Here is a 19,818-nt window from a genome sequence, read left to right as displayed (position 1 = left end):
TTGGCTGTTTCGTTTCCTCTGCAGTTCCTTCTCCTCGCTCATGTGAAGCAAAGACAAACAGATTCAGCTGTTGGATTAGGTGCTGCTTCAGGGAGAAATGGCGCCTGTGTGGACTTTGTGCTGCCTAAGTGGACTCAGGGCGCACAGAGGGCTTCACGACGGGAACCGGAGAGAACTTTATTGAAGGTAAACAGGTCCTGACCAAACACATCTCAGAGGAAACAACCGCCCTCGTATCCTTCTGCATCTCTGCTGACCAATCAGAACTCTTGCTCTTACTCGGGGATGACCAGCCCAGAACCCTCCTCCTCCTCCTCCTCCTCCTCCTCCTCTCTGCTCCATATTAAAACCTAAATTCTCTGCACAATCCGCTCCCACTTCGACAGCCTTCTGCTCTCTTCATTCCTCCGAATCATCGCCCAGATCGTGAGTTCACTCCTTCCACACTTCCAGACCTTTTCTCCCCCCTCCTGCGTGTTAGTTTTCCTCTGTTTTGCGGAATCTCTGCACAGATCGGGAGCTGCTCGCCTTTGCGGAGTTTGCGAAGTTAGACGCGATTTTTGCAGATGGAGAAAGTCAGCGATTCACAGAATTATTTGTTCTTACTTGTTATTATTATTTTAAAAGTCTTTTTGCGATAGGAAAAGCGTGTTACCAGTGGAAATGGGTTCTTTCATTTATAACCTGGGCACAAAGTGCGTGTTTGTCTGTTACGTAATAGTTGTAAAAAAATCAAAACAGTATTTAAAATGGCTTTTAAAAAAAGTTTTGGTTTTTTTTTGCATTTAATTCAGTGTGTTTGCGGTCTGAGGATGATTATTATTGTGTCACAAGAGTGTTATTAAGCAGTGCGTCTGGCCCCAGGTTACCATGATTGGTCCGTGATGCAGCAGTTAATGATCAGCCTGTTAACAGGAAGTGGGCAGAAACCTGAAACCTGAGATGAACAAACTCTAGTATATGGCTCCTGGATGTGCTGATGTTGGTGATGCAGGCTTTTAATATTGGACTTGGCGTTGGTGTGTGTGTGCGTGTGTGTCTTCACCAGCTGTAATCCAGCTGCTAAACTGGCAGTTGTGTAATCCGGGTAAAAGTAAATCTGCATAATCTCTTGAGTTTGGGTGGTTAAGGGCTTGCTCTTATCGCCATTTGCTGAAGAAACATCACCCTTTGACTTTGAACAGCAGATTTTAGAAGGTGAAACGTGTCTCGGCTCAGCAGCTGAAGTTTCCCTTTGACGCATTCGCTACCTCACATGTACATCCAGGTGTTACAGATGTGCAGCAGCAGGAGCTGCTAATTGACAGGTTGGACCAGTTTGCCTGGACCAACAAAGGGCCGAAGGGCCAACAAAGCTGGCTGGAACAGCATTTATTTAGCAGGACCCACCGCAGCAGCAGCCCCCATTATGCCTCTCATGGTTCTCCTCCTCTCCTTCCTCCTCCTTCCTCAGAGACATCATGGTTTCCCATAAGGAGTTCGCAACAGCTGGAAAGAAGCCAGGGCTCCAGGTGTGGCGCATCGAGAAAATGGACCTGAAACCGGTTCCCGAGGCCCTGCACGGCTCCTTCTACACGGGCGACGCCTACCTGCTGCTCTACACCACCGCGGCTCCTTCCTACTTCATCCACATGTGGATCGGTACGACAGTCCAGAGCTTACATTTAAAGTTGATTCTTTGTGTGTGTGTGTGAACATCAGGATTGTTTGCATGCACACATGCACACACACACACGTGCGCACACACTGCCATTGGGCTGCATTTCTGCATTCCTCCCATATCGCTTATTTGTTGCGTTAAAACGCTGAAAAACTCGCACCGTGCAGTGAAATTCCTCCCCAGCTCCCAGCCGCCTGCCTCTGCCGTCTGTCCACACCGGCCGGCTCCAGTCGGAACACGCAAAACTCTTCCCTGCAAATATATATTACACACAAAAAACCCCAAAACGTTGCTTAACCAAAACACACCTTGGAAGACCTGCCGCTGGTTCCTGAAGCCTCCTGTCCAGACGGGCACCAGTGTTCCCAGTCAGGTCTCCTCCTCTGTGAGAGGTTTAGCTATAACAGCTTCCACTGTTATTTACACGCTTTCGGGGAGTTCTGATGTCAGCAGCAGATCTTCCAGTCCGGAATGCCTAGTGACTCAAAGGTCCCGTTAATTCCGAGGAATCTGAGCAGTGGAAAATGTGTTCCTTTGCGGGGGGACACCGACGCAGTTTGATGGCAGAGGTCTCTTTCCTGCAGGTGAGGAGTGTTCGCAGGATGAGAGCGGAGCGGCGGCCGTCTTCGCCATGCAGATGGACGACCACCTGGGCGGCGGGCCGGTGCAGTTCCGGGAGGTGCAGGACAATGAATCCAAAATTTTCATCGGCTACTTCAAGAAAGGCATCAAGTATCAGGTGAGCTTCAGCTTTGGGCCCCTGCCACCACTACCAGGCGTATCATGTTGATAATACGAGCATAAATAGAATTTCTTAGGCTTGGAATGTTACCAAAAATCTGCAAACAGGACAAACAGGCCTGTGCTGCTGTGCTAATCAGCTGTTATTAATATTCTAACACAATAAAATCAGCTTGCTGCTGTTAGCATTTAGGGCTGATCTGGTGCCAGAACAGCCCAAACTGCTTTTGTTTCTTTTTCTTTCGACTAGTTAGCAATTTTATTTTCTTCTGAAACACATTCGGAGAGGAAGGGGTGAAAGTGGTGACAGAAGCGTGAAGATGGACCCTGTCAGAGCTGCCTTTCACCTAAATATAGCGCCTGTGTTTAATCATTGCCGGCCTCCCACAAACCTCGTATTAATGAGTCTGAAGTTCAGATAAAGCACATTGTTTCAGACCAGGGTGTGTCCACTGACTCACAGCAAACCTTTAATGCAGATATTTGGGATTGAACTGAAGCAAGGGCTTTTTTCCCCTCTGTATTCCTATTTTAACTAGCCATCTGTTTCCAATCACCATGATAAATTCCACCCCCCTCCTGGCTCTAGTCAGCTGCAATTAGTCTTGTTTACTGTTTTTACCAGACAAGATGGTTAAAAAAAGGCTTTTGTTCGGAAAAACAGTGGCGTTAGCACAAACGCGCGCACACACACACGCACAAACACACACACACACACACACACACACACACACACACACGGCCTCCATAAACAGAGGCAAATAAATTGTTTTGGACTTCAGTGTTCGGTAACGCCGCGGTTTGGTTGCAAACTTTCCTGGAGAGTAAACAGAGCCCGAATTGTTCTCATGGAAAATCTTAGAGCCTCTCCCCGACAGGGACACACACAAATGGCAGTGGAACTCGCCACTCCTCCAGATGCTAACAACCCTCTCCTCCTCTGGTCGGTGCCAGCTGGTTGCGTTCAAAGACGTTCCCTCTTTGAGTTCTCGACTCGAAAACAGGAAGTTTGCCTCGTATTTAATTTTAGCGCCCTCCAAAGCCCGTCGTCTGTTAATGCATTTAGGGTGGTTGTTGCTCATATGACGCAATACCTTTTTGTAAACACTTGTTTTGTTTGATGGCTTCGCCAAGGATGGAGTTTTACGAGACGCTTCTGCCTCCAAGGTACAGAACAGAGCAGGAAAGTGTCTCGTGTCATGGTCCAAAAGCCGTTCCACCCCCTCTGCTCCGCAAACATTACCCTTCTGTCCTCTCCTCTATTATGCTGCAAACCATTCGTGACTGCGCCGCTAATCGAATTGAACCTCACCTTAATTACCTTTTCTTTTGTTCCAGAAAGGGGGCGTGGCTTCTGGTTTTCAACACGTGGTGACCAATGACGCGAACGTGAAGCGTCTGCTGCACGTCAAGGGTCGCAGGGCCATCAGGGCGACGGAGCAGGACCTGGCCTGGTCCAGCTTCAACATGGGGGACTGCTTCATCATTGACCTGGGCCAGGTGAGCTATAACTGAAAACCCGAGGTGTTCCTGGCGCGCATTATTATTAGCATTTGACTTCCGGCGTTGAATTAAATCATTTCCTGTCTTTGTGCAGAATATTTATGTCTGGTACGGCAGCAAGAGTAACCGCTACGAGAGGCTGAAGGCCACCGAGTTGGCCATCGACATCAGAGATAATGAGCGAAGAGGCCGAGGAACGATGCACCTGATTGACGAGGGGGAGGAGCCTGCGGAGGTCATAGAGGTGAGGCACCCCTTGAAATGGACGAGCCCATATGGCTCACTTCTGGAGAGTCCCGGCTACACGGCGTTAGTGAACGTGGGAACGGGTTTGGGGGGAAAGAATGCGTTTTGTGATGGGCCAAGTCTGTACCGCTGAAAAAACATCCTCCACAAACAGGGCTCGAGGGAGGGGGGGGGGACACACCGCACGTCTGTCAAAACTGCCCCGACTGCATCTGATTATACTCTAAGCTTTGAGGACGCATGAAAAGAACAGTGACTCATCTGTGTGGTTGTTAGACCCTGGGGCCCAAACCCGCCATCGCCCCCTGCGGTTCTGACGACGACAAGGTGGACGCCGGCAACAAGAAGAAGGGCAGCCTCTACATGGTGAGGGGGGGGGGCGGTGACAGTTCTGATCTAGAGTATGAGAGCAGCGCTGCCACGTGACCTGTTCTGTCCATCACAGATCTCTGACGCCTCTGGCAACATGAAGGTGTCCTGCGTGGCGGAGTCCAGTCCCTTCAAGCAGGCCATGCTGTCTCCGGAGGAGTGCTACATCGTGGACAACGGGGTGGACGGAAGCATCTTCGTTTGGAAAGGTGCCAACAGCCTGGACGGCATTTTGCTTGATCTCTGCTCAAACGTCAGGCACAGCCGCGACGGTTGCACTCGTCTGCTGTTTTAGTCTTTGAAACGTCCCAGTCGACTGGACCCTCCTCAGGTTCCTCCTGGGTCGGGGGTGTTCGCGTCAACGGCAACTGTAACTTCTCTTTATGTCCGACTCCACAGGTCCCAAAGCCAACCCGTCTGAGCGCAAGGCCGCGCTGTCTGCAGGCGTGCAGTTCATCAAAGATAAGGGCTACGCCACGAATACTAAGGTAGGAAAAGCAGCCCTCCTCAAAACGTTTGGTGAGGACGCGTTTCACCGTATGACACCTCTCCCACAGATCCAGGTGATCCCTGCTGGAGGTGAGATGACTCTGTTTAAGCAGTTCTTCTGCGACTGGAAAGACAAAGATGAGACCACAGGAGTGACTAAGCCCTACACCATCGGCCGCATCGCCAAAGTTCCGCAGATCCCCTTCGACGCCGCCACCCTGCACACCAACAAGACCATGGCCGCCCACCACGGCATGGTGGATGATGGCAAGGGCAAAGTCCAGGTAAGACTGGGGGGAAATGGCCAGTAGCTGAAGCCCGTAAGGATGACAAAGCCAATCGGTGTCTTTTAAAAAAAATTCTTTAGATCTGGCGTGTGGAGAAAGGCGCCAAGGCGCCTGTGGATCCCTCCACATATGGTCACTTTTATGGGGGAGACTGTTACCTCATCCTCTACAGCTACAATCTGGGAGGCCGCGAGAAGCACATCATCTATACCTGGTGAGTATAATGAAAGAGTTGCGTGTTAAATGCCCTCTGAATGAAGCTGTAAATCTGGGCTTACGCGCGTCACCCCGCCACATCAAGGCTATGCATGTCTGTTTCAGGCAGGGTCTGAAGTGCACGCAGGATGAGCTTACGGCCTCAGCGTACCTCACCGTCCTGCTGGATGACTCAATGGGAGGATCTCCATTGCAGGTTAGTGGTTGATCCCACACATCCTATAATGATAATCCTGACAGTAAAGCACCAGCTGTAACCAAAAAGGAACGCAAACTTCCCAACGGGTAAAGATGCACAAGCAGATAGTTTATTTGTTTCTTAAATAATTTAATCGTAGGTGATAAATCTAATTTTCATAATATTTCAGATTTAGATTAGAGAGTGGCGCGGTCAGTACCCCGGTTCTGCCAGAAGATGGCGGTGTCCCTTCAGTATTCCCGTCGTAACAAAAACTGATGTACGACTTTATGTTTGGGCAACAGTTGCCTCCTTATAACAATGAAATAAATGCTTTCGCCGGTCAGTGAGCTACTCGCCAATGCAAGGTTTCAATTTCTGGATCCTTGCAGCGCTGTGTTTAGCTGCCTTCACTGTGCATTTCCTGTTTACCTTGTCACCAGGTGAGAGTCACTCAGGGGCAGGAGCCTCCACACCTGGTGAGCCTGTTCCGTGGCAAACCCATGATCATCCACCTCGGAGGCACCTCGTCTAAAAGTGGACATTCTGAGACGGCCAGCACCCGCCTCTTCCACATCCGCCAGAGCACGTCTGGAGCGACCCGCGCTGTGGAGGTGCGTCGCCAACTTCTGACTGGCGATGCCTCCTAATGGGAGCTCATAAAAGACTTTCTGCTCTCTTCCTGTCTGTTCCTTCAGGTCGAGGCTTCTTCCTCCAACCTCAACAGCAACGACGTGTTTGTGCTGAAATCTCCAAAGGTCCTGTACATCTGGCGAGGGACAGGCGCCACAGACGAGGAGATGGAAGCTTCCAAGCATGTGGTGGGATTCCTGGGGGGCACCCCCAGCCAGGTGCAAGAGGGCAAGGAGCCTGGTAATGTTTGCTTGTATTCAGCATAAAACAACCGCAAACTTTGGATATGAGACAAACTAATGTGAGGCTGTTTATTTTACCCCACAGCTGATTTCTGGTCTGCTCTCGGTGGCAAAAAGGAGTACCAGACCTCCACAGGCCTGAAGAAAATGGTCAAGCCTCCACGTCTGTTTGGCTGCTCCAACAAAACAGGAACGATTCTTGTAAGTCCCTAATAGAGAAGGCTGTAGACACAGGTTTGTGCAACAGTTTATAGGTTTATGCTCTTTCAGGTGGAAGAAGTCCCGGGAGACTTCACTCAGTCTGACCTGGCCACCGATGATGTGATGCTCCTGGACACCTGGGACCAGGTGATGTTGCACACATGGATCCTTGCGGACTTTGTATTATACAATAAACCCATGCTAACATGGGGCTAACATGGGGCTAACATGGGGCTATATGTGCATCATTTTGCCATCCCACTATTCTGTTGGACTGCTATTTTTGTCCTTTCCTGTCCACCCAGCTCTGTCTGCATGAACCCACTTGTTCGCATGTGTGAATATGCCTCGAACTCCATATCTGAACACCACTGGACTCACTGTTTTCACCTCCCCGTAGATCTTCCTGTGGGTCGGCAAAGATGCTAATGATGAGGAACGGAAAGAAGCTCCCAGAATAGGTTTGTTGCATAAACACCCTACAGGGATAAATAAAAATGCACCACTCAAACTCTGCTTTGCTTCAGTTACTTGATTTTAAGTCTACTTAGGCCAAGAAAAGGCTAGCGAGAGAAGTGTCCTGATGTCCTCTTCTGCTTCTTCTCACACAGCCAAAGACTACGTCAACACGGATCCTTCTGGCCGCAAAGGACTGCCCATCACCACCATCCAGCAGGGAGAAGAGCCATCTACATTCACTGGCTGGTTCCATGCCTGGGACCCAAAGATGTGGGAGACAGACCCCCTGGAGAGAATCCGAAAACGTTTCTGAGCAAACGCCGGCCCCAGGCTTTATTTCTACCTGTGTGACTCTTTCTTACCTGCAAAGCACTTCCTGTTTTTGTTTTAAGACTTTTAACTTCAGTGCCAAAAAACAAAATTATCCCCCACAAGGTTGCCATGGTTACCCGTCTGAATGGCAGTCACAGCTGGGCCCAGCAATCTGTAGCCAAATAGTTCCTGTAGATTTTTAATTGATGGACTTGGGTTTTTTAAAAAAAATTAATTAGTTTTAGCTAATGTTGCCTTTATATTTTTGATTTAAGTCGATAAATTAGGAAATGAAGCCATTTGTCAGCACCAACATTAGACAGTTTAACATTCTACTGTTGCGTTAGTGTGTCTCGTTTTTGTTCACAACGACTATATTTTACGCCCGTACACTCCATCTTTAGGTTTCTATCATGCCTGCATTCATTCAAACTGTACTATGCCAGTTGTGTCGCCTGAAAATCTCACACAAATGGCTTTTAAATAAAAAAACAACAAAAAAATGCATCCAACCTGTTTCATTATTCGTTTGCAGGTCCAGTAATAATCTATAGAACCACCCAGTTTTCAACGACAAATAACTACAACTGTGACCCGTTAGCCCCTTAAAAAAACTGAAATAATCTTCCAGGAACACATTTCAATGGCAGAATAATTTCACATTTTAATCAGTTTGTTGATGATAATGGTGGAAGTAAAGATTAAATGTGTTATCTTATATACATCTCCCCATTATCGCCTGTTCTCGTGCTCCCTGGCTCCTCCCTCCCTTTACCTAATCCCTCACCTGCATCAAATAGTCTCCGCCCACTTCCGGGTGTATTTAAATCCCTTCATATAGACCCTTAAATATGGCGGAATAAACAATATTAGCCGGTATAATGTAAGCAACAGAAACTTTAAATGAGGAGACATGAATAGGAATTAATGAACTTCTAATATAGGCGCTAAAGCTTAATTTAAAAAGAAGAAGAAATAATCAAATCTGTTTCTGGGACATAAATAAGTTCTGAACTGGTGATGGGGGGTGGTTCTTTACCACCGAATCGAAGGTGCCCCCCCTTGAGAGTCCCCTTTAAATAGATGTGGACCTGTGTCAGCCTCTATTTTAACGCGGATTGTTCCCGGTCTCGCGTCGGCTGTTCGGGGATAAAGCCGAGTCCTTCCCAGTCATGTGATTCCTGCTTTTTCCCCCCTCCTCCTTGGAAGTTAAGAGGCAGGAGCAGAGCAGAGAAGGGGGGTGCAGCTCGCTTTCCCACCGGCCGCAGATGCGACGTTCCTCCAGCGCGTTCCTGGCTGCTCCTCGCTCGGTGTAACATTTTCTTCTTCCCCCCCGCTCCCGACCTTCCCTTCGCCATGGCGGGGGCCATTATTGAAAACATGAGCACCAAAAAGTTGGTGATAGGGGGAGTTATCCTGCTTTTGTTCCAGGCGTTCGCCTTCATGGTCGGCGGTTTGATTGGTAAGTTTTTCTCTTTTAAAAAAAAAAAAAGAAATCTTTGATCGCCTCCGTTGTCGTGTGTTTCTGTAATTTGGCTCCGGGCGCAACTTAAACTCCGAACGGCGCCAGCGTGAAGTTTTTGTCCCAAGTTTAATGGTTGCGTGGCTCCGCCGCAGCCACAAAAGGCGATGGACGCTAACTTGTAGCTGCATGTTGCCTCACTAGTTTTGCGTTGACACCGTTTAATTCAGCCCTTCGCGCTAAATCAGTGCTTTAAACGCGCACTACAGCGACATGTACGCTCGCTTGGCGTAGAAACAAGACCGGGGTTGGGGGGCGCATTTCACCATTTTTTTGCACATGGATGTTCTGCTATTCTCCCACCCTTTTTTGCGTTTTCACCTTTTTGATCCACGCTCGAACGTTCTTCCCCACACCTCCTGCTCCTCCTATTCCTCCTCACCCCCACCTCTCTTGTACAACGTCTGTCTCTAGTGAGGGGCCCCAGGCAGCATCACTACCTTCCTTTCACTCCTTGTCCCCCCCCCCCCTGTGTGAATTCTCTGCAAATCCCCGTCGCCTCGCAGGCAGCATTTATGTTTCCCTCGCTCTTCCCCCTGTTTCATGTCCTTTGGTGCGCAGGAAAAGAGTGCACGCAGCTGTCAAAGTTGCGTTTGTGCCTTCAGGACTGTATGGGGAGTTGCTGTCAAGTTTCTTTAAATCCACCCACCCACTCCACAGCGGCTACGCACAGAATTCCACGTTAAAGATGCAGAGTTCCTGGTTTTGGTGGATCTCGGAGCCGTCTCAAACTCCCGGAACACCGGGACAGGCTGGTGCTAAATTAGCCTGTTTGCTTCCCTCCTGGCTGAGATGGTTTTAATGAAGCCGGATTGCTTTGTGTTTGCTCGGTGGCCGAGGGCGGCGGGGGTAATTGAGTAGAAAGGGGTTTTCTCCCCTTGTTTCCCGACAGCCCCGGGAACACGGCATGGGGCCAGCAGGCCGAGGGGACCGCCATTATTCTCGCCACACTGCAGTGGAGATTGGAGGAGCCGGTGGAGCGCCGAAGCTCCCGGGGTCAGCGGGATAATTGAACTCAAAGGGATTCCAGATAACTGGGTTTAATTCGGTTAGGTGTGTCTTCTTTGTTCCCTTTGTGCCTTTTTTTTCTTTTTAAAACACACAGTTCCTTGAAGATGGCCTGCTTTAAATTTTACGACTGTGAGGTATCTGTCGCCTGCAGCTTCTGTGGGGACTGAGTCCCGGCCTTCGCGTGAACAAGCAGACCTCTGATAAGTGTCAGGCTTAATGGCCACGGGCATTTTAGTTTGCAGGCTGGTTTTAGCCAGGATGTTGCCTTGATTTTGGCCCACTTGGCCACAATTTAGTGATTTTTGTGACTCCGAAAGTACCCTTTCTTCCTCTCTTTACCTTGCAGGAGGGTCCCCTCATACGAGCCTGGTTGGAGGTTTCTTCCTGTTAAAAACGGAATATTTTTGCTGCTTCTTAGGGTGGTTAGGAGCTGGAGCTTCTAGAGATAATTGTGATTGTAACAAATGCTGTCTAAATGAAGTTGGATTAAAATGACGTTAAAGCGCCTGTTAGCATTCGGTTGCTAGCTACATTGGAGAAAAAAGTCCAACACTAATAAGCTAAAGAGGGAATCCTGATGTCGCAGCAGACTTGGACAGACATTAACTAGTTTCTCTTCTCATTGTTGTCCTGGACGACGCTGCCAGTGCTTACGACCAGTATAATGGTATGTTGTCACATCACGAGGATTTAGCTGCGTTTAAAAGCACCGACCGGTCCTGCCCGATCCTGACCCGACGACCTCGCCGGCATCCATCAAAGCCCTGACTTGTTCTGGGTTGTGCCAGTAATGCGTTTCATGATCTCACCCGGAAACTCTGAGCTTTGATCCTCGACCCACCAACCTCTCAGAGGTGAACGAGTCGAGTCTCCTCGATGCGTCAGCAGCAGCTGGACGCGCTCACGGCTGCACGGAAACATCTGCGTGTTTGCTTTTAGGTAACGAGGCAGCGAAACGATCAGCGCTCCGTCCGACTCTACTGCCGCCGTTGTCTTGCTCACTCAGGGTGGAGCTGAGTTCAAGTACCGTAGGAGAGATGTGTGTCGATTTTAGGACTGCGTTTGTCTCTTTTCTTCTGGTTATTTTCATCATCGTTGAAAAAGTTGAACTTCTTTTTGAAGCATACATCAAAGAGCAGCAATGGCTGGTTCTTTTATTCCGTCTCCTTGCGCTCCCTTTCTCAACTGGAACTGGAACCAGTCGGCGCAGATGTTAACAAATCGGACGAATGTAGGTCAGAACATCGGCCGTGGTTGCTCCCAGATACTTTGAAAGTCCCCGACCTGACTGTCGCCGGCGTCACACGTGGCTGCGAACTTGAGGGGGCTTTTACATTTTAATCTCTAAAGGAAGAAGACCCGCTCCGACCCGCAGGTTGAGCTCTCCGGCCTCCCGCTGCTCCTCCTGCTCGAGGCTGCAGTTTGGCGTCCGCATGATAATGGTGGATGATTCACAAGCGCCGCTGAACTCCTGCGAGCAGAAACGACAAACGCCCGTCGAGGCGAGTCTCTCTGTGTAATTGATGCCTGAGTGCTTGCAGGAATTTTCCCACCCGCACACTTCAGAGAGCAGGAGAACTCGCCGCCGGCCATATTGTAAACAATGTTAGAGGTAACTGTAGATGCGGCGTCGCCAACAGCCGAGTTCAGACTTCGCTGCGTTGAAAGCCGAGAGGCTGGGCCGCAGAACCGGGTTGATACTGAACGCGGAGTAGCGGCTCCGCTACGGCTCCGCTACGGCTAGCGTAGCACCTCAGCTGACGCCTCTCCTGTGTTCTCTCTCCAGCTCCCAGCCCCACCACAGCCGTCCATTACTTGGCATCCAAGTGCGTGGACACGGGCAAGCAGGGACAGGAAACCAAATGGTTCATGCCCTGGGGCCCCAACCAGTGTGACAAGATCCGGAACTTTGACGAGGCCATGGCCAAGAAGATCGAGGCCAACGACATCGTGTTTGCCGCCCACATTCCTCTGCCCAAGAAGGAGATGAGCCCCTGGTTCCAGTTCATGCTGGTCATCCTGCAATTTGACATTGCCTTTAAGATGTACAACCAGATAGGTAAGAACTCTTCAGGGCCATGTTGTTAAGCTAGGCTAACTATTATTATTATTATTATTATTAGCAGATATCTGCATTTCTGTCTTTGTTCCTGCAGGTAATTGTGTGCAATGGCTTTTTATTCCTTTAATTCTAAGGGGAGTCAAGTTAGCCTCCCACCTTTAGCGTCGTATGGTCGTTCCTGTGGGATGGATTAGCAGGAGGGGGGTTGTCACCCTGAGGGAACACAAAGATTCAGATTCAGGGAAGATTGGATGTCAGCGGGAGTCTTTAAGTGGTTTTCAGACATCTTTGAGAGAAGGATAAAGGAAGAGACGAGTAATCTGAGTGTTGCCAGTTAAATTTTCTGCGTGAATGAGGAAAATCCAGTTCTTGGACCCCTCCCGACCGAAATGAATGACACATTTAGATAAGAATTCACCCCAAAGTCCTGAACAACCACCATAAGTTGCTTATGAGCAGGTTTGTCCCTCAAACGCTTCCAGTCATAAACGGTCCGTGCAGCAAAAAAGGAATTTGATATTCTGTGGAAAATTCCAACATCTTGAAATCATTTCGGTGTCACAACTCCTGTTGTGAAACAGACAAGTGTAACGTCAGAGCTGCAGGAACTCAGAACTTTAGAACTGAGCTGACAGGAACGTTGTGGGGAGATGAGGGACGTTGGGAAGCACAGAAATGGGAGGGAAAGGCTTCATCTTTGACGGGCTGTCTTCAATGAGGCGCGTCTGGACAAACTGAAACATTTGCATCGAGGGCCTGTGGGTTGTTTACTGCCTGGTGGCTCAGCCTGGACCACAGACGGGTCTTTCTTCCAGATGCTGCCGACTCGGTTTGATCTTCGATGCAGAGGCAGCGCCGAGGATGCGGCGCCTCGTAGAGAGCGGGCAGATCCGACACGGCGGCGCTGGCTGCTGTTACAAAATAAAAAAAGACAATGTTTAAAGGAACAAAATGGCATCTCTGTCTGCAGAGAGAAAATGGTGATCCAAAGGTGTTTGGGAGGGGTTCTGGCTGAGGCCGCCTCTTCCTCCACTGCCTTATCTGTCTCTCCGAGCAGCTTTGCCCTTATTAACCCCTCCGCCCACCTGCCCCACTCCACCCCTGCATCGGGCACCCTTTGGCCCGGCTCCAGCAATAACACAGCGGTTGAGAGGGCTTAGTTTCCGTGGCGATGGCCACTAGGCTGTAGTGGAATGTTTGCACGAAGCGAGCTGACGTCGGAGGGTGTCGGGCCGGGCCAATGACGGAGCGGAGGGGCTTCACACGGACAGCCGACTGCCAGCGCTCATCTGCTTCGCTCTCCCCCTCTTTCTTTCGTTTTTTTTGCCCTCCCTTTCTCGCAGCAAAGGCCACCGGGTTCCTTTCTCTTCAACCCAGCTCGTTTCATAACGACACGAGAGGCACTCGGGAGGGCTGGAGGAGTGAACACTTGGCTGTGTAATGTGATCTAAAGATGCAGTTTTAATAGCTTGGCTGCGGATGTGCTGGATTCGGTGGGCTGGGCCGTCAGAGGCCAGCTCAAGGTCTTCCCGTTTTCATCAAACGTGGAAGTATTTTGATTGTGGGAAGCAGGCGGGGTTAATATGTTCCATTTTGAGACCTGGCCTGGGTGACGGCAGCATGTCTGGAATATACTGGGAGACCCTGGCCCGTCTGTCATGTCCACCCTCTTCAGAAATGACCTTTAGTGTGCAGAGAGAAGCAGGTGAATGTATGAGATGACCTTTGCCACCCTCATTTAATGGCGTTGGACTCGTTCGCAGAGGAAGGAGCGATGGTGACCCTGGACGTGAGGCTGGCCTACAGAGACGACACCATCAGCGAGTGGACGGAGCTGGCTCACTCCTTCGAGCAGAGGAAGCTCAGCTGCAATCTCACCATTTCCAAGGTTCCAGACATTTGAAGCCGGAAAAACAGTTGCTATTCCTTTTAGCCTTTGTTATCTCCAGCCTGGCGATACGACGTCTCGCTGTGCTCCTTGCAGACCATGGACAACGAGGGCCGATGCTACGAGTGTGACCTCCTGCCCTTCATGGAGGTGGGCAGCGTGGCCCACAAGTACTATCTCCTCAACATCCGCCTCCCTGTGAACGTGCGCAAGAAGGTCAACGTGGGGATCGGAGAAATCAAAGACATCCGACTTGTCGTGAGCGGACATTTCTGCATCCGCACTTTTGACCGTAGCGTCGGCTGATGTTGGCTAACGACGCCTGATGGCGTGGTTCTCCCCGTAGAGCATCCACCAGAACGGAGGCTTCACCAAAGTGTGGTTCGCCATGAAGACGTTCCTGACGCCCAGCATCCTCATCATCATGATCTGGTACTGGAGGCGGATCACCCTCATGAACAGGCCGCCTGTTCTGCTGGAGAAGTAAGCAGCGTCATTTTTGTAGCCAGCGAGCTACAACATTGCAATGCTAAACGCGTCCTGTGTCCTTAAATCTGCTGGTATCCAGTCGTCGGGGTTCTCCGGTCTTTAGGTCGTGCAGTTTGCATTCTGACCACTAGATGCTGCTAAATCTGACACATTAAAGAGACGTCGGGCTGGTTTTCACTTCTGTGCTCCTGGGATTTGATTCCCTCCATAGAGCTAGTTTCTGTAGCATAACTAAAAATCCAGTCAGTCACTCGCAGCTTCGAATATTTTAAATAAATGGAATCTGCTTGGAAAATAACTTCAAAGATTTCCTTTATAAAGGTGAATGCATCAAGGAAATAAGTGAAACATCTGGCATCTGTGTTCATTCCTTTCCCAAACACCGTGAAGGTCAGGGCAGCTAATGCAGGTAGATGCCCGAGGCGGATCGTTTGAACACGGTGCCCCGGAACGCTCACAGCTCAGTGTTTGTCTAACCCCCGACTGTGCTGGGAAGACGGATCAGTAAAAGGCGGCGTGGAAGCACAAAGCGTGAAATGTGTGACAAAATCTGAAAGCTAGCACTCAGGCAGGCGCACGGCCGCCGTACGCACACCGAGGACATGCACGCCGGCTGTGGGGGGGGGACACACAGTCTCTCTCCATCCCTCTGCATTTTCCAGCTCGCAGCGCTTATTCCCAAATGGCCAGCAGGGTCTGAGGAAGTGCGACTCGTACCCTATTTGTGGACAGCGGATGATTTTTTCATGCTGTAAAAGCTTTACCAGAGTCTCCTGTCATGCTAGGCCGCGGGGGTGTCGGATCAGTAAACTTCAGACTAAACAAGGAAGACAGAAGTGAGCTCCAGATGCAGGAAATATACGGTGATCCAGTGCATTCGGGGGGGGGGGGGGTAACTGCCATTTTATTTAGCTAAAGCTTGTTAGCTTAATAGACCCCTAAACTGTTAGCGAGCCTTTTGTCCCCTCCCACACGTGCGCTGACACAGATACTGGCCTCGCCGCTCTCTCCTGTGCGGCTGGTGCTCGGGACACATTCCCTGCATTCCAGTCAAATGTGGTTTCACTCTGCACAGCAGAGCTGACGGACAGAAAGGGCTCAGGAGCTGCGCCGCTCCCAGAGAAATGTTTTCCTTTCACCTTTAACATTCTGGAACACTCTGTCTCTCTCTCTCCTTGTGTCTGTCTCTATCTCTCTCTCTGTCTGTCTGTGTCTCTGCTTCTCTCTTTGTTTCTGACTGTCTGTCAGTCTCTCTTCTCCATTCCTTGCCCCGTCTCTCTCTTTGTCTGTCCTGTCTGTCTATCTATCTTTCTCTCTTTCTCTCTTCATTTCTTGCCCTGTCTCTTTGTCTGTCTGTCTGTCTCTCTGTCTGTCTGTTTTGCCCTGTTAATTCTGTGTTTATATTCAGTAACCGGTGGTGTGCAGAGACCTGCTGCAGGCCGGTGTTCAGGAAGGCCCCTCCCTAATTTCTCCACCTTCATTTCTAAGGATTAAAAGAGCTCGTCTGTCCTCCTGCGACCCTGAGAAAGTTGCTAGTCGCTGCAGAGTTGCGTGTCCTGGCTGCGATGACGCCGCCCTTGCTGACGTCTCTGCTGCGTCCCGACATGTTCGGGTGTAGAACCTGCCAAGATCCGACCCTAAATTTAATCTGCCAACACCGTCCAACAACACGTTTGCTTGAGTGCTAGAAGGTTCCCCCGGTGCCGTCGGTCCTGCGCCTCTCATCCAAGTGTTCCTCAGTGATGCGAGCGGAGGTTTTATTAATAGATGAAAGGATCGAGTAACGCCGAGGCGTCTCTGCTCCCTCAGGATAATCCTCGCTCTCGGTATCTCCATGACGTTCATCAACATCCCCGTGGAGTGGTTCTCCATCGGCTTCAACTGGACCTGGATGCTGCTTTTTGGAGACATCAGGCAGGGCATCTTCTACTCCATGCTGCTCTCCTTCTGGATCATCTTCTGTGGCGAGCACCTCATGGTACCACTACTCCTGTTCTCTTAATTCTGTCAGTCTCGTCCACAAAAAGGTAAAACGCTGACTCGTTTTTGCAGGATCAGACGGAGAGGAACCGTCTGTCGGTGTACTGGAAGCAGGTCGGGCCCATCGTCTTTGGCTCCTTCTGTCTCTTTATTTTTGACATGTGTGAAAGGTGAGACCAGAGCAAACGTCGTGCTTTCGCCTCCTCTTTGCTGTGATGCAAGCGGCCACTTTTCTTGTTGAATATTCTTGTCCTTTCCCAGAGGGGTCCAGCTGACCAACCCCTTCTACAGCATTTGGGCCACCGATGTCGGAACAGAGCTTGCCGTATCTTTTTATTTCAATCTTTTTAAGGGTAAAATAATTTTTAAAAAACCCCAATTTGTTCTTATTTGTCGGGTCTTTATACATAATGTGTTCTTCTCATCTCTGGTTTGAAGTGATTTCTAATAAGGTGAGAAATAATTGATGGCTGCCATATGTGGAGCCTCACAACTGCGCGTTTGTGCCGGGTTGTGAGCGGCGCTCGCCTTGATGAGCAGCTTCCTGCTTCCGGACCTCCTCCGTGTTGTGTTCAGATTCTTCCCGGCTCTTCGACGTTAACCAGGGTCATTAAACTTTCATCCAGCCCACATGTTTCCTGCTGTAGCGTCTGACAGCCAAACCCTCCTCAGCCGCATCACACGCAGCTTTAGGCGCTGATCAATAGTTGAGTTTCCCTGACTGACGCATCAGATGGCCTTCATCATCGTGGCCGGGATCTGCGCCTGTCTCTACTTCCTCTTCCTCTGCTTCATGGTGTTTCAAGTCTTCCGCAACATCAGCGGGAAGAGGATGTCTCTGCCCGCCATGTCTAAGGCCCGACGCCTGCACTACGAGGTCGTCTTGAGGCTCTCTAGGTTTTTATCTGAGTCTATTTGTATATTTAACAACTCCTGGCTGTTTTTGTGATTTAGGGTTTGATTTTTAGGTTCAAGTTCCTCATGCTGGTCACATTGTTCTGCGCCGCCATGACCGTCATCTTCTTCATCATCAGTCAGGTGAGAATCCGGAGGTTAAAGAAGCGCCGCCGTGCGCGTGCCGCCACGTGTCTAACTGCCTCGTTGTCTCGGCTCCAGCTGCAGGTGAATGAGGGCCATTGGCACTTGGGGGACCACATGGTGCAGGTGAACAGCGCCTTCTTCACCGGCATCTACGGCATGTGGAACCTGTACGTCTTCGCCATCATGTTCCTGTACGCACCGTCTCACAAACGCTACGGAGACGAGCAGTCGAGTGCCCAGTGCATCACAGGTAATTAATTTGTTTTTATTCACCTTCTGGAGAAACAACACTGGCAAGAGTGAGGGGGAGTTTCTCTGGTGATCTCTGTCGCCTCCTAGTGGACAAAGTGGTGTTTGCCATCGTTACAGCTGGGCCACATTGAAGTTCCACTTTTCACGATCAGATTTGAGAGACCTTCAGATTCGCTGCCCCCGACTGGCTTTAAGCTGTCAGAACTTTCTGAGGGATCCCGTTAGCTTTTCCCTCATTGGTTTTGAATTGTTCATTTTCTTCAGATATCCAGTTTTCCCTTCATTCCTCTGGCTGTTGTCACTGTTTTGTTTTTTCCCCTCCGTGGATTGATTTTTGAGGCGCCGCCAGTGCAGCTCGATGAAGACGACACTGGCTGAATGTATAAAAAGCAAAAGGCCGCATTAACTCCGTTTCCATTCGGTGGATCTATATCTGAATCAGAAGCACCGGCAACTGTGATCTGCTGGCTTTGTCTCCATGTGGCTAAAATAAAGATAAAAATCATAGCAGTTGCGTCATCAAATTTAATTTATTAAAATTAGATTAGGATTCTAATGAATCCCAGGAGTTCCAGAGAAATGCATACCATCTTTGCAGGACTTGCCAGGCCTCCTTTTCATCTCACTCTGATTAATGTTTGCAAAGCCTCTTATTCATGCGGAGTTTGTCTTTGGATTGGGCGATTCAGCGGGTCCCAGGTTCCCAGGGGAAAGAAGGGTCTCTTTGGCCCAAGTTTGTGATTTTAATGGACACCAGGCTTTCTTCCAGGCAGTAAAGGGGATGGGGGGGCTGGTCAGAGAAGTAATGAAAACCATCCATCTTGTGATGTCACTGACAGAGAGAGTGAGTTGGTTCTGGACTTTTCCCCTTAAGTGCCTCTGTTGGTGTTTAAGGTGCTCAGCCTCTCTTCTCCGAACGACTGTTGATGTTGGTGGAATTCCGCTGAACACTGGGGTGAGTGTGTGTGTGTGTACAGGAGACGCTGGAGGAAACAACGGAGAGGACATCCAGCTGACTACTACCATCACCCATGTCGATGGCCCCTCTGAGATCTACAGGCTGGCTGGAAAAGACGCCCAGGAGTAGATGTCCCACTGTAAAATGCACTCCCCTCTACTACCTACTGCTCCAATGACCCCTACTCCTGTATGTAATCAGAATTCTCTATTTACAACGCCCCCTCCCCCCCCCAGGCACCAACTGGGACCACATATTGACAATCCAACCTGCATGTACTTTACACAGTCACTGTCTTCCAGCACCAGACCCCCATTTGTGTCTTCATGTTCCTACTTGTACGCATCTTAAAGGTGAATATTATCCATGCTCCTATCAGTCCTTTTCATTTCACAGTGGAATTTACCTTCAACATTTCATAGGTTGTGCAAACTGTGTGTTGTAATTGTTGCACAAGGCTTTTGACAGCAGAGGTGTATAGATAAACCTCTCGGGGGTCAGAAGTTTGCCTAGCTGTTCGCAAAGACGGGAGGGTTTTAGGGCGGCGAGAGGTCATGTGCATACGTTTTAGCTGCTGTGTTTTTGTTTGTGTCTATATCCTCAGTCCAAATCTTGGAGCCTGTCACAAATGCATACTCTTCAATAGAAAGTAGGTTTTCAGTACTGCTGTCAGTCTTAGTCTTTTTGATATATATACACACATCTTTGAGAATTGCATACTGTGTGTCGGTCATGTAACAAAGTAGATATCTATTTTTTCTAAAGTGCTTATTTCAACTTCCTAAAATGTATCTATCATGATGTATTGATGTTTCTGAAGTTGATCATAGCCCATTTTACATTGTTATATGGTTTGTTTTTGTTTTTTATGCTAATTTAAATAAAAAATACATTTTACTTAACGTACTGGTCATTGTTTTATGTGTGGAATTGACTCATGTTTATAGTATGTCCTACTTAAAACACGGGAGAGATATTAACCATGTGAGTAAGACGTTTTAAAATATGGTCTTTTGCGTTTTGTATCTGATTTTCTAGGAAATTAATACTCTATATGACGATTTGAGTTCTGTTGCATT

At 49.3% G+C, this 19,818-nt stretch overlaps 2 protein-coding genes across 3 annotated transcripts; both read left to right on the top strand.

Moving 5' to 3' along the window:
- The first annotated feature begins 270 nt into the window (after positions 1 to 270).
- scinlb (scinderin like b) lies at positions 271 to 8,043 on the top strand. Its single transcript, XM_003975703.3, has 17 exons — positions 271 to 426; positions 1,454 to 1,641; positions 2,245 to 2,399; positions 3,740 to 3,901; positions 3,999 to 4,148; positions 4,427 to 4,516; positions 4,596 to 4,728; positions 4,919 to 5,007; positions 5,077 to 5,292; positions 5,376 to 5,509; positions 5,617 to 5,707; positions 6,133 to 6,303; positions 6,388 to 6,562; positions 6,650 to 6,765; positions 6,835 to 6,912; positions 7,166 to 7,226; positions 7,377 to 8,043. Exons 2-17 carry the CDS (start codon positions 1,461 to 1,463, stop codon positions 7,535 to 7,537), a joined length of 2,163 nt encoding a protein of 720 aa, XP_003975752.1. The 5' UTR covers positions 271 to 426; positions 1,454 to 1,460; the 3' UTR covers positions 7,538 to 8,043.
- Positions 8,044 to 8,684: 641 nt separating this feature from the next.
- On the top strand, positions 8,685 to 19,641 carry wls (Wnt ligand secretion mediator). 2 transcript variants are annotated; one of them, XM_011616561.2, is made up of 12 exons: positions 8,685 to 8,998; positions 11,856 to 12,128; positions 13,895 to 14,019; positions 14,116 to 14,277; positions 14,366 to 14,502; positions 16,318 to 16,486; positions 16,561 to 16,658; positions 16,750 to 16,813; positions 17,222 to 17,385; positions 17,457 to 17,526; positions 17,605 to 17,779; positions 18,759 to 19,641. In XM_011616561.2, exons 1-12 carry the CDS (start codon positions 8,893 to 8,895, stop codon positions 18,866 to 18,868), a joined length of 1,653 nt encoding a protein of 550 aa, XP_011614863.1. In that variant the 5' UTR covers positions 8,685 to 8,892; the 3' UTR covers positions 18,869 to 19,641. The 2 variants fall into 2 exon arrangements, with proteins under 2 accessions (XP_011614863.1, XP_011614864.1); XM_011616562.2 differs by having other exon boundaries at positions 8,686 to 8,998; positions 17,222 to 17,365; positions 17,443 to 17,526.
- The last annotated feature ends 177 nt before the right edge of the window (positions 19,642 to 19,818 follow it).

The sequence above is a fragment of the Takifugu rubripes genome, chromosome 22, assembly GCF_901000725.2.
Source record: "Takifugu rubripes chromosome 22, fTakRub1.2, whole genome shotgun sequence".
Taxonomy (NCBI): Eukaryota; Metazoa; Chordata; class Actinopteri; order Tetraodontiformes; family Tetraodontidae; genus Takifugu; species Takifugu rubripes.
Note: the sequence above shows the minus strand (reverse complement) of the source record. Positions and strands in the feature narration are given on the sequence as shown.

Bases quoted from the DNA above. Each gene is read 5' to 3' on its own strand.
- scinlb (XM_003975703.3), top strand. From the start codon at position 1,461: ATGGTTTCCCATAAGGAGTTCGCAACAGCTGGAAAGAAGCCAGGGCTC. The intron at 4,517-4,595 runs GTGAGGGGGGGG...TGTCCATCACAG, and splicing joins AGAAGGGCAGCCTCTACATG to ATCTCTGACGCCTCTGGCAA. The intron at 7,227-7,376 runs GTTTGTTGCATA...CTTCTCACACAG, and splicing joins GAAAGAAGCTCCCAGAATAG to CCAAAGACTACGTCAACACG.
- wls (XM_011616561.2), top strand. From the start codon at position 8,893: ATGGCGGGGGCCATTATTGAAAACATGAGCACCAAAAAGTTGGTGATA. The intron at 16,814-17,221 runs GTATCTTTTTAT...CTGACGCATCAG, and splicing joins ATGTCGGAACAGAGCTTGCC to ATGGCCTTCATCATCGTGGC. The intron at 17,386-17,456 runs GTTTTTATCTGA...TTTGATTTTTAG, and splicing joins GTCGTCTTGAGGCTCTCTAG to GTTCAAGTTCCTCATGCTGG.